This window comes from Martes martes (assembly GCF_963455335.1).
Source record: "Martes martes genome assembly, chromosome: 1".
Taxonomy (NCBI): Eukaryota; Metazoa; Chordata; class Mammalia; order Carnivora; family Mustelidae; genus Martes; species Martes martes.
This window is the reverse complement of record NC_137888.1, coordinates 77,108,799-77,121,434: the sequence shown is the minus strand read 5'-3', so window position 1 is coordinate 77,121,434 and position 12,636 is coordinate 77,108,799. Positions and strand designations below refer to the sequence as shown.

The 12,636-nt window shown below is 38.7% G+C and overlaps 1 protein-coding gene across 5 annotated transcripts in view; it reads right to left on the bottom strand.

The window, feature by feature from the left end:
* Positions 1–12,636, bottom strand: part of MBNL1 (muscleblind like splicing regulator 1) — a 175,314-nt gene that overhangs the window by 22,846 nt on the left and 139,832 nt on the right. For all 5 annotated transcript variants that reach the window (XM_080798679.1, XM_080798683.1, XM_080798680.1 and 2 more), the window contains one exon: positions 5,433–5,633. In XM_080798679.1, the coding sequence (XP_080654805.1) occupies positions 5,433–5,633 (201 nt within the window). The remainder of the gene's footprint in view (positions 1–5,432; positions 5,634–12,636) is intronic.

Sequence of the window (12,636 nt, the reverse complement as noted above, 5' to 3'; positions counted from 1 at the left end):
GGGCTCCTTGCTCGGCGGGGAGCCTGCTTCTCCCTCTGCCTCTGCTTACCACTCTGTCTGCCTGTGCTCACTCTCTCTCTAACAAATAAATAAATTTAAAAAAAAATAAAAAAAATATATAAGTAAATAAATCTGAATATATAGGAATACATAGGAATGGTCAACTGAAAACAACAACAACAACAACAAACCTTCCATTAAATCTACTTCCAGGTCTTCAGTTAGTCATTCCTATGAATGAATGTATAAACCAACAGGCTCATCAATATGCCAAAATGCTGAAACCTATAGTTACTTTTATTACTTTCTCTAGATAAATGAAGATAGGGAAGTTAGGGAAAGAGATAAATAGATAAATGAAGATAAGGAAATAGCTTTAAGTTGTAGGAAGAAATGAGTGGAAGAACAGCAAAAATGAGTAGCTAAGCTTAGTAATTACTGTATTTCAAACAACTTACAACTTTACAACTCTTTCCTCCCCAAACAAAACTCCAACTAACCAGAGAATCGTAACTGATGGACTAGATGTTTCAAAGGGGATATGACGACATTGTAAGGAGCTATTCTAAAGCCTAATGACAGATAAAAAAAAATAAACTAAACTACAGAGACCTGTGGGCTTGAAACTTGTCATAATTTAGTAATGTTCTAAAGAAATTAAAGTAGACAAGCAGTAGCTAAACACTCTCCACAAAAATACAAAATTAAAATAATCCTATCAATAAGCTTCTCTCATTAAAAGCATCTGCTTTTCTAATCTTATTTTGAATCAAATGACTTTTCTACATAATAGATCATGACAAATCTGTTAAACTCCTATAAAGATCTCAAGCTAGACATGCCTTCTACTACTACTCGAATCCTCATTTAGCTTTTAATGTTCTTTTTTGTATGTAGTCAATCAGGACCATACTGTTTTATGCCTGCATGCGAAAAGTCACCAGACTCTTCTGTGTCCATAAGGAGAAGAAGCGATCAGCATCCAATGGCCTAAATTAGGTACTCGTGTCATGATTATGTCAGTAGAATGAGATTTCCAGCACAAGAACAATCTATTTTAAAAACAAACCAACTCCAACTGGAAAACATCAGAAGCCAAGTGGTGTGCCCACCTTTTCTGGAATATATCCTATGTTTTTCTCATATAGACAGTTGCTATAAAAATGATGCACTTAACCAAATAGCGATCTAGTATCTTCATCAGCATCTGAAGTATATGATCACTGGTTAATTTTTTTGTTTAGTTAATGCTATTAAGCAGTATAAAGGACCTTAATAATTATCAATTTACTTGAAATATTTCGTTATGTGCACTGTGTTCTTAGCAACTGAATAAAATGTCAAATGTTCAGTGTATTGGAGGAGGCAGGTTTTTAGTTCCGAGTCACAAATAACTGGACATAAGGTAAATGATGAAAAGTTAACACTTAAATAACAGGTGCAGGCATCCTGTGGGCTAAGTATTTTATAGACTATTGACATTTAGAATCACTGGGCAGATCTGTAAAAAGACTCCCAAGCCCCACTGCAAACCTACTGCATCGGTCTACGTAGTCTATCAGTTTGCATTTTTAGCAACCATCCCAAGTGATTCTAATCACACTGAAACTTGAAAACCACTGCTCTAGGACTAGGGGCATGAACGAGATGCTGTATTTTATAACTGGAATGCTCAAAATGTAAACATGTTCCCAAGGAGAATGTTAACAAATGTTAAAAATCTGTCATGCTTTATCTTCTCTGTTTGATTACACTAAGCTCTGAATAAAGTCATGTTTTTTTGTGATTAATTAATTAACTGGCTGACTGGCTCATTTATGCATTCATTTAGCAAGTTATTGGATATCATTTATGAGCCTGGCACTATCCCGATGTGGACCTTTTCTTGTTATGGGTAAGACAGCAGTTAAAAGGTTTCAAAGATCTTCCTCACAATATTTTTTACTTGAAAGATGCTCCCTCGTTCTCCCTTGGATATTGTTGCTCTTTATAATAAAGTACAGATACAACTGAAAACCTTAGTCCTTTCCAGTACCTATAGATTTTAACAATTTCCGAAAATAATGACTGAAAATAAGCTGCTGCTTAGAAATTACAAAAAGGTATCCCAAAGTCACAGAATGGAATTTTAAAAGCTTCACATTTCAGTGACCAATATTTAAGAGATTTGCTCTTCTTTACAGAATACCATAAATACTGAATTTTACAGTACAGAAAGTAGCAGCTACAGACTCCTAACTAAAAGGTATCCAATAAAGGATGGATAATAGGCATACTGATTCAAAGTTCATGTGTGTGTTTTCTATCTATATATTTAATAAAATTTATAATATGTATTTATATACTTAAATAGGCTTATTTAGATATTATATTTATTTATTTTTTTGAAGATTTTATTTATTTATTTGACAGAGAGAGATCACAAGTAGGTAGAGCAGTAGGCAGAGAGAGAGAGGAAAGCAGGCTCCCTGCTGAGCAGAGAGCCCGATGTGGGGCTTGATCCCAGGACCCTGAGATCATGACCTGAGCCGAAGGCAGGGGCTTAACCCACTGAGCCACCCATATATATAATTTAAATATAATTTAAATATTATATTTAAATAAAATTTTATTAAATAAAATTTTCAATAGCTTAAAGTGGCATGAAAAGCACAAAGACAACCTAAAGTTCCCTTATTATGTTCTAACTGGAGGCAGTCTTACAGATTATCTCTTTCAATCCTCTAATTTTATATGTGTGGAATATGAAGCTCAGAAAAGATGAGAAATTCAACCCAAGGCTACTCACCTAATTAGCAAAATCACTATTCTTGGGTTCCTATTGTTAGATTTAACATTTTTTGGTGCCTCATATCAGGTGCTGTAAATATGTCAGTTCTTTCAAACAGAAGAACTAGAACGCTGATAATCTATGGCATTTTTAATGTCCTTGTGGTCTAACAATGTGCAGCAAGAAGAGAGAAAGAAGTGGCAAGAAGAGTTGGCCAATATTTAAACTAACTTAAGCTTCTTTCACCTTAAAAGGAACTCAAAATTCAAACACGTACTTCAGAGTTCCATGAGGAAAAACTATAGATTTAAGCCCAAATAATAAACATGTGGCCAATCGGCAAATAAGTGTGTGCGCTCACTGCAAAGTCATTTAGATCCTAGTACGCTAAGATCCTAGTGCAATTAGCAAGAGAGGAAATAAGCTGAAGAGAGGAAGGGTCTGGAATCTCAGTGCGGAGCCGAAAGCCATGCCCCTGAACCTCACGCTGTAATATGCTAACAGACCGTAACCCTGACATTGGAACAGATCCTCTTCGCCAGAATAAGATAGGAAGCTGCCCTCCCACCATCAAACATTTAGATCAGAGGAATTGAGGTTGAGAGGAAATGACAGTCCTGCAGCAGCAGCCACTTAAGAGTAAAGCAGAAGATGACAAAATATACACGGCAGCTCCTCACCGAAAAAAAAAAGGAAAAAAAAGAAAAAAGACACAAACCCCAAACCAATGATAAAGCTGTTATTTTAATTAAACACTCTACAAAGTACAACCGATTACGGACTACCTAAAACTGTGGGAGGATTAGTTCATAAGAGTTCTGACCACATAGCTCAGCCTTGAAAGAGATTTCAATAGAGATTTTTAAGCTTCCTAAATATCATCTCCTCCTAATAACTAATTCATTAAAGTTCATCCCATGTTGCCTACTGGGTTCCCTTCAATCCACAATTACGCATTAGGAACCCAGGGTACGCTTCGGAAAGATTGGGGCAGGGGGAAGGTGAGTCACATATTAAGCATCCAGTAATTTTTAAATATTTACAATTTCCTAAAGTTCCTCTTATTTATCCGCAAAGAGCATCAATTTACTAGTGAAACAAGTGCAACTGCACAGTGACCAACCACCCACAAGGCAAAGTGTATCTCTAGCACACCCTGGTCTCTGGTCCACAGGGGGCGTGCAACCAAGGTCTCAGAGTCCCTTCTCAGTTCTCCATATGGTCCTCTCGTCATTAGTAGCTTTCTTCAAAATATTCACGAAAGGTAAGAACTAAGTCTGAACAAGCAAACAAACAACTCTGAGGAATATACGGGAGCCAGAATTGCTTGCTTCCTCTCTGTCCTATCACATGTATGGGACTGAGTTATACAATGTTTAAGAATGGAGTTCTATGTTCATACCCAACCGGAACATCCTTTCTACGACCTCAAATAAGTTGTGCCCCAACTTTCCCCCTAAATTTACTGTCCTGTAAGATGGAGCTAATGATAGTATCTTCCTCAGAAGACTGTTTTGAAGATGAACTATGCAATGCATGTGATGGGTTGATGCTGTGTTTGGTAGATAGTAAATACCCAAGAAATACCAACTATTGTTATTACTACCATCAAAAAGGTGGTGGCAGTTAGAACTACGCTGAAATCTGAGATCCTTTCAGCAGTGCATGCAATGAAACCCTATCAACAAGAAATTGGTGCTTATTAAATGAATTCCTGCTCAACCGATGAATTATGAGTGTCAATTATGTTCACACAACAGTCTTATTTTGCCTCTTCCTCAGTAATTAACAACACTCAAAACTTCTCAGTCCTAAGTATTGCCTCATCCTAACCAGGGAAAAGAAGAAAAGAGTCATTTTGTTCCTTAGTTGGACAAGAATGGCAGGCTTCAGAGTCTCACTGTACAGTAATGTTGCCATTGTTTTTTTTCCCCCCTCATCTGGAGTTTACCAAATCCCTTCATTTACAGCCATGCCGAAATTCTGAACAACCATTTCAATGTAAGAATTACCTCTTTCATTTCTCTTTCATGCTGCAATAGCAAAGCACATACATCTGATCATCCTTGACTCTGAGACTTTGAGCACGATGCAACTTCCAATTTAAAAACTTGGAACAGAACACACTTTGCAAGCAAAGAGGCTTTGCTATTCCAACCAAAATACTGTGGGGCCTGTGAGAAACTCGCGATAATAAATTTTAAAATGCTTGATACATAGTCACTGAGCAAACTGTTGTGACAACAAGTATCAGGGGAGGAACAGAATTTGTTATTAATAGTAGCAACAATGGACATTTAGGGAGCTGTGTGCTTTGCTCACAGCTTCGCTGTGTGCCAGACATCGGCCTCTTTAAGGGAAGTGCCATTATGATGTCCATTTTAAGGACAAGGAGCCTGAGACATAACGAGGTGAATGGCAGTCTGACCCCAGTCCAAGTTTCTATCCACTCTTAAAAAAGGGACACTGTGGTCTTTACACACGTTCCATTTGTCAAACACAGCATACCTCAATTCTCCCAAAATGCTCCAGACACTAAACCAAAATGTCTTCTTCGATTTTTTTTTTTTTTTAACCTTCATGGCCATGGAAGAAGCCAACCAGACAGCACACTTTGAAAATCAGGATGGAGCCCATGAAGAAACCGACTAATCACTCCTACCTCAAGTCTGTCTGTCCGCATTAATTTCTGTGCGGCAGCTGCAGCAGCCGCAGGTACAGGGACCCCAGGATTCCCTGTCACCAACATTGGTGCGGTCGGCAAGATCTCTGCTGGAACCAGGCTTGGGGACACAGGTCCCAGGTAGGGATTAAAGGCTGCTGATGCATTGGTGGCTAAGCTTGGTGCAACTGAAAACATTGGCTGGAAAAGAAAATAAAAAGCAAAATTTAATCTACAGGTCCTGGCTCGAATTTGCTACCCCACATTATACATCTATCCTTCGTCCACCCCTCCATGATCCATTTCTCCTTCCCTCCCACCCTCCCTCCCCCCATCTAATTCTGTGTGTATTTACTCCCATTTGGGATAAGAATCTTTTTTAAATAAGCATTCATCAAGTCCATGATTTTCTAAAATATAATCAGTAAATTACCCATTAAATTTCTGCTGGGATTCTGAAACTTGTTGTCTGTAATACTTGTAATTTCTCTTTGAATAATAGACCAGTTATTCGATACAGTAACTTCTTGTGGTCACCTCATCTCCATTTTTGCCCGGATTTAATCCCAGAAACTTGTCTAAGAAATACATTTTATAACTGCTATGTCAGATGAACTTGAAAGACCTGTTTACAACTGTTAATGGGTTGCAAGTGTCCTATTAGCTGGAATAAATAAAGCAGGACTCCCAGCGGATAACAGAGTTTCACAGTCAATATAAACTGTGAATAAATCTCATGGGATATGGCAAAGATGATGATGACACGATTTCTTTTGAACCAACGTAAGGCACAGCGTTTGGCATATTCACTTGTTGCATGTTTTTCTGGAGAAACTATAAATATTCCACCAGCTTATCACACCCTTGGGAAATATTTAACAAAGAATTTACCTTACTAGGGAGAAACCATTCTGCATGTGAAGTCTGAAACAGAAAACTAAACAAAGGCTACAAGACTTTTCAAGGAAATACACAAGGTAGCACTGACTAAAATGTCACAAGACAGGGTTTCTACCACAAATGCTTTCATGGATATAGGAGGGTGGTTTCTACTTATGATACGAAGATGTGCATATCAGGAAATACATCTGTTTTTGAGTAGAATTAAATAATTTACCTGCAAACTACTTTAGCGATTTGCTTTTCCAGTTTTTAAAGCGTAATGTTGCATAACAATTTTCCACCTGAAGGGTGGTCTATTTTTAACTTCCTAATTCAATTGTGTTTCAATTCTTGAAGTTTAATATTTTGTGTAATAATGTTTGTCTCCAAACCCCAAAAATTCATGGACAAAAATGGATCCTGTTCTTTAAAGGACTTGTGAACAATTAATTTTCTTTACCCTGTGGTAAGGAACAGAATCGTAGAAACTTCTTTAGAATGAGGGGAACACTAGAATGTAGCTAATTCTTCCCTCTTACAGAAGTAAAAAGTTAGAAGAACCCTGAGCTTACACAGTATTCAAGAGAGCTTTGGAATAAAATTCTATGCAATTGAAATGTAAAAGTAATTCTTATAGCTCAAAAACAATCATGGAACACTACATCAAAAACTAACAACATACTGTATGGTGACTAACATAACATAATGAAAAGTAAAAAATTAAATAAATAAATAAATAAATAAATAAAATTCTTATGGCTCAAGAGAAATGCTTTAAAAAAATAAACTGTCCTTATTTCGTCGGGCCCTGACTTGTCCAGCATTAAGAAGAGTAAAATGAAATTCAAGTGTTGTTTTTCTTGGGGCAGTGGTTCTCAAGTCTCTGGGGTGATTTCTGCCTTTGGCAGGGCACATGTCCCATGTGTAGGGCACATGTGGCAATGTCTGGAGACATTTTCGATTGTCACAGCTTGGGGGTGCTGTTGCGTCTATGCATAGAGGACAGGGATGGGGCTAAGTGACTGGCAACACACTGGAAGGCCCCTCACACCAAAGAATTACCCAGCTCCGAATGTCAATAGTGTGTAGGTTGAAAAATCCCTGTTCTAAGGGATGCACTCATCTTTTGACTTCACAAATTGTTTTAGGACAAAATCTTTGCAGCTAGTGCATACATTCTTACTTAGAAGACCATGGAAAATAAAATACTTCATACGTAATTTGATTCACTTGGGAGAAGAAACAATACACCAGACATTCCACCGGGATAGTTACGCCTCCAGACGTGTTGGTTTGAATGCCGTGGTTAGCTGCCCCGCCAGGTGGAGGGCTCCTGCCTGATGAAGTGGCCTAAAGGAATACCTCTGATCCTCACCCCCACCTCTGCCCAAAACACTGACAGCCGGAAACTACCTGAGCTCTCCACATACAAACAATCAATAATCGGTCAGAAACTGGGGCCCAGAGCAATCTCTGTCCATCAACAGTTACTTGAAAAGCAGCTCATCTTACACTGCTCCAAGGTCTAACGGCTGCAAAGGGCAGTGCGCCGGCAAGGGCTGACGTGTACCGTGAACCCACGTCGAACTTGGACTGCTCTTCAAACATATTCAGGTCGAACATTCCCTGTTACATACTGTCAGATAAACTATGTGCAATTTCAACCAGACCAGCACTCTGATTTCCTATCCGGCATTTAAAAATTATAAGAAATTTAGCACAAAAGACCAGAAGCCCAGTTTTAAAATTTGGAGAGCAGAGCCAGTCTGTATCACTCCTCTTCATATTCTATTGCTATGAATTAACAGGGATTTCCAGGTAGCGGATTTTTAATGTGTACTCTGTAAAGTTACGGAGATGTTTATGTCATTGTACATTATTTAGAAGCAGAGGTCAAACTTACAAACGTATTTGGAGGCAAGAAAAGCATTTTTTTTTAAGAAAAGCATTCTTATTTTAAGAAAATAAGACCAGTGACCAATAAAATGCAGCTCTGTTAAATCTCAATGAATAAACTTATAATCCATGATGCATCTAGAGGCAGCAGTTGCATATCACAGATAGAAGAATACTTCTCCTAAATAAAAATATTGATCTCACTAATCGGCAACAATTTTCCTGCTGGATTGTTTCTATAGAGGTGTCACGTGAATTGATTTTCTGACTTAATGCAGCTGAGCAAATTCAAATCTGAAGAATTTTAGGGCACCGGCACCCAAGTAAAATCTAGCAGCTTGAAAAATCTGAAACATCAACTACTCAGCAAGCATTCTCTCCAACTGTTCCCTCTTCAGATAAGTGGAGCTATTTGCTAAGCCAGCAGAGGATCAATAATAATAGCTCTATACTTTGAAACTTGATCCCAAAAGCTGCCCCCAGAAAGGGCAACATTCCTTCCTTTATTTGGGGGTTTTGTAAATTTGTTACATTCTTTTTTCAAAGAGCACCTTGTCGGAGGTAGGTCACTTCTTGGCCCTAATCAGATTAGCAAGGCGCTTGAACTGCCAAGTCTCCTTTCCAAAAGCCATCCCGGGGAGGGTTTCAGCAGAAAGGCAAGGGCAGACGTTAATGCTGTGGTATTATCAAGTGCCTTGTATTTTCTCTGAAGTATCCACAGGATAACATATAACTACGTAATTGGAGTATTTGATACTGACTACATCCTTGTAATAATGACTTACAGATATCTCTGTTCCTGGAAGGCATAAAGAACGTTGGCTTATGATTGCCTTTTGCAAGTGAACACCCTCAGCAGAGAAAAACAAATTGCAACCTTACGAGTGCTGGTGCATTTATGGGCTAATCCCTGGTTTGTTTTAAATGAGACATTCTGATTCTATTAAAGTCATCAGGCTTTATTAGAAATTAAAATGATGTCCAATTTCACATGATGACCCTAGCTAAATGTGTGCAAACATGATTATTGCCGTAATTCCTTCCATTTATTGTGTGCCAGGCATTATGCTAAGGGCTTTACCTATGTTATTCTATTTAACTCATGTAACAGTATAATATAAACTCCCTGGGCAAACAAAGGCAACAACTCCAGTTGTGAGTTGGGGCGGGGTCGGCTATCGGTTTCACTCACTGCTAAATCCCCAGGATCAAGCTAGATGCCTAGCACATAGTAAGTACTCAATAAACATACACAGACTAAGGGAGTGAATGAAGGAATGTGTGAAGAATTACAGTCTTGTCAGGTGGATTTTATTAGTCCCTCCCATTTTGCAGACAAGGAAAAGGGCTCACACAGATGACATGTTCATCATCGCAAAGGAGAGCATGAAAGACTTAGGATCTGGATACAGGTGTGTTGATCCTGAAACCAGTGGTTCTCGGGGCTGGCTGGCCGTTAGCATTGGAGAACATTGACCCCCGAATGCCTTGGCACTCCCCACTCATCACAATCTCGGCAGGACTATTTAAAAATCTCCTGGGTCATTCCCCTTCTATACATTACGTGGTATTCCACTACTGAAAAACAGGAACAGGTTCAGATTTCTGATTGTATGTGAGGCCTCCAAGGAGACATGTGTCCTCACAGCTTTCTTCTGAGCAATGCTTTTCCCTCTACATGGGAGGTTGTTCCTGCCCAGCCCTTCTGTTTAATTCCTAATCACGCTTCAAGAATCACGACTCTTTCTCTTCAAGTTTCCCCTGATCCACCCACATCTCCAACTATGAAGAGGGTTTTTTGTTTTTTTTTTCCCTACCCTCTGTTACCATAGAACTCCTCACCACTCGAATTTGGCATTGATCACCACACTTGTTTACTTAACCCTCGCTTCTCAAATTTGACTACAGGCGTCCCAGTGGGTCTTCTGCACCGGGCTTCCCTCACTCCGCATGGCACCAGCGGCTGCCATTGGCACAGCTCCTCTGCACACTGGCTTCGTGTCGGAAGTAATGCTTTTGCTGTTTCTCCAGCACATAAACTCACTTAGCAAACGCATTAAAAATTTTCTAGCATAGCTATGTGAACGTAAAAGAAAGCGATTTAATGTTACTTCCTCTCTACTTGACAGTGTAATCGTTAACTGGCCTAGGATGCTTGTTTGAAAAGTATAACGCCTTTTAGTTTTGTTTTGCGTTTTTTGTTTTTTGTTTTTTTTAATCCTGAGCTTTCTAAGTTTCCACACTGTGGTATGACCATGCTGTAATGTTGCAAATATCAATAGGAGCCCTACCTTATTTTAATACATTATGTGAGCAGTGTTTGTGATTTTTTTAAATGGATAGAATATATATAATAAATAGTATCTTATCAGCATTTGATGTGATTTATGGAATACAATGATTTTTCTAGATTTTACCTTTGTGCGTGTGTGTGTGTGTGTGTGTGTGTGTGTGTATGTTTGTAAAGGCTGAACTTGCAAGCAGTACCAAAAAAAAAAGTTTTTTTTTAACTTGATAGCACATAATCAAGGTATATAAAGCCATGTTTCTGGGTACACACAACCCTGTACAGAAACGAGAGACATTCCTGTAAACAATTATTTTGAATATTAAAAGGCCAAAGGCTAATGGGAGGTCTCAACAAATCACATTACCAAGTCTTTTTTTTTCTCCCCAAGAATGCAGCATATGACTAGAATAAAATAAGAATACTGTTTCAAAGTCTGCTTCTAGACTTTGTTGACTGGGCCAATCACAATGACCACGTGGCTTTATTTTTAATGTCACCTTGCCACTTCAATCTAGTTTTACTGAAGTAACAAACATTTACATAAAGAAGACTCACTTCTGGCCCATCAAGTAAGAAGGTATCAGTACGTATGGCCCGGTCCCTAAGATTCTGGCCCATCCTCGAGCTGCTCCAGGAAGCACCGGCTCCTTGACCGAAACGGGCACTAGAAGGACAGGTACATGGACCACAGATGACAGCCATGGTCGCGTTTTACTGGAAATGCTTTCTCACAAAGTGGCCTTATCTCAGTCACTAGTTGGGAAGCCTGGAGGGTAAAGCACTAAAAACCAATTTAAGAATTCTAGGTGTTCCTGAAAATGTGACAAATGATGACTTCAAAACTTTCAGCACGCAGCCGCCAACACCATGATGCAAGAACACTGGGACAGCAAAGGTGAGGCGTCAGGAAGAGCAAAGGAGCTCCCAAGACTTTTTTGCTAAGTCCAATAACTTTGAATTTCTTATCGCTAGGCTATTTCAAATTCATGAAAGGCACAGGAATTCAACTTCAGTTATGTACCTCAAGGCAGCTAGGTGTGTACACCTTATGGGGAGCTGCCCTCAGAAATTACCAATGGCCAAGGCTAAGGTTTGGGAGCAAACCTTAGGGAAAGGCACAGGAGTGGAATGGGAGTGCAGAGCTCAGATACAGCTTTTCATAACCACTGCTTGTGCAGAGCTCTTCAAGGGCAATGACAAAAGCACGGAATCAGGAGAATTGCTGAAGACATCTTTCTGGGATGGATCAAAGAAACACACCAGATGCTTCTAAGTTGTGAGCCACAAGATATGGTCTATATTTGGTTAGGTTGCTTAGTTTTCTGGTTGGATTATCTCTGCATCAGATAGTGCATAGCAAAGTAGTAATACTTTTTTTTTTTTAAAGTAGTACTTACAAAAAATCCAAATATTTAATCTTTTACATTTGGAAAACCAAATACTATAGGTCTTTCATTTCTCTTCAAAGATCATATAATAAAGAGAAATATGATCTTTTTACATTTTCCTTAGGGGCTTGGAAATGATAATAGAATTAATGCCAGTTACTTAATAATGTCTTATGCAAATTTTAGGGAGGAGACACATAGGTAAATTCAATGACTTATTTTCAACTACTTATTTTCTCATCTTTGAAATGGAAACAATTATGAGATTGTTAGGAACTTGAAGGTAACATATTTGAAACTTACCACTATATATTAATGAAGTCAGATGTCTTAACTGAATCAACCAAGGACCCAGAGCTGGTTGGTGGGATGTTTCTACATTAGTGTTTCTACAGCATGGATGCCAGAACCTGAACAGCTTGGGTTAAAATCCTGGCCCCACTACCCACTAGCTATGTACCTTGGGCAAATTACTTAACCTTTCTGAACCTCGTGTCTTCATCTCTAAAGTTGAGATAATATTATCTTCTTTGTAGGACGATGGTGTGGATTTATGATACAAAAAGTAGTGAGTGCAGTAAACGCCTTTAGAGTGTTGTCTCTGCCCCCAGAATGGAAGTCCTCTTTTTGATTATTGGCTTGGTGCATTTCATAACAACAGAATAAAGTCATCAAAAGAAGGAAACTCTCCTTTAAAGCCCTACATTCCCCAAGTCAGCTCAGTGTCATCAAAATTTCTGAAAAGATG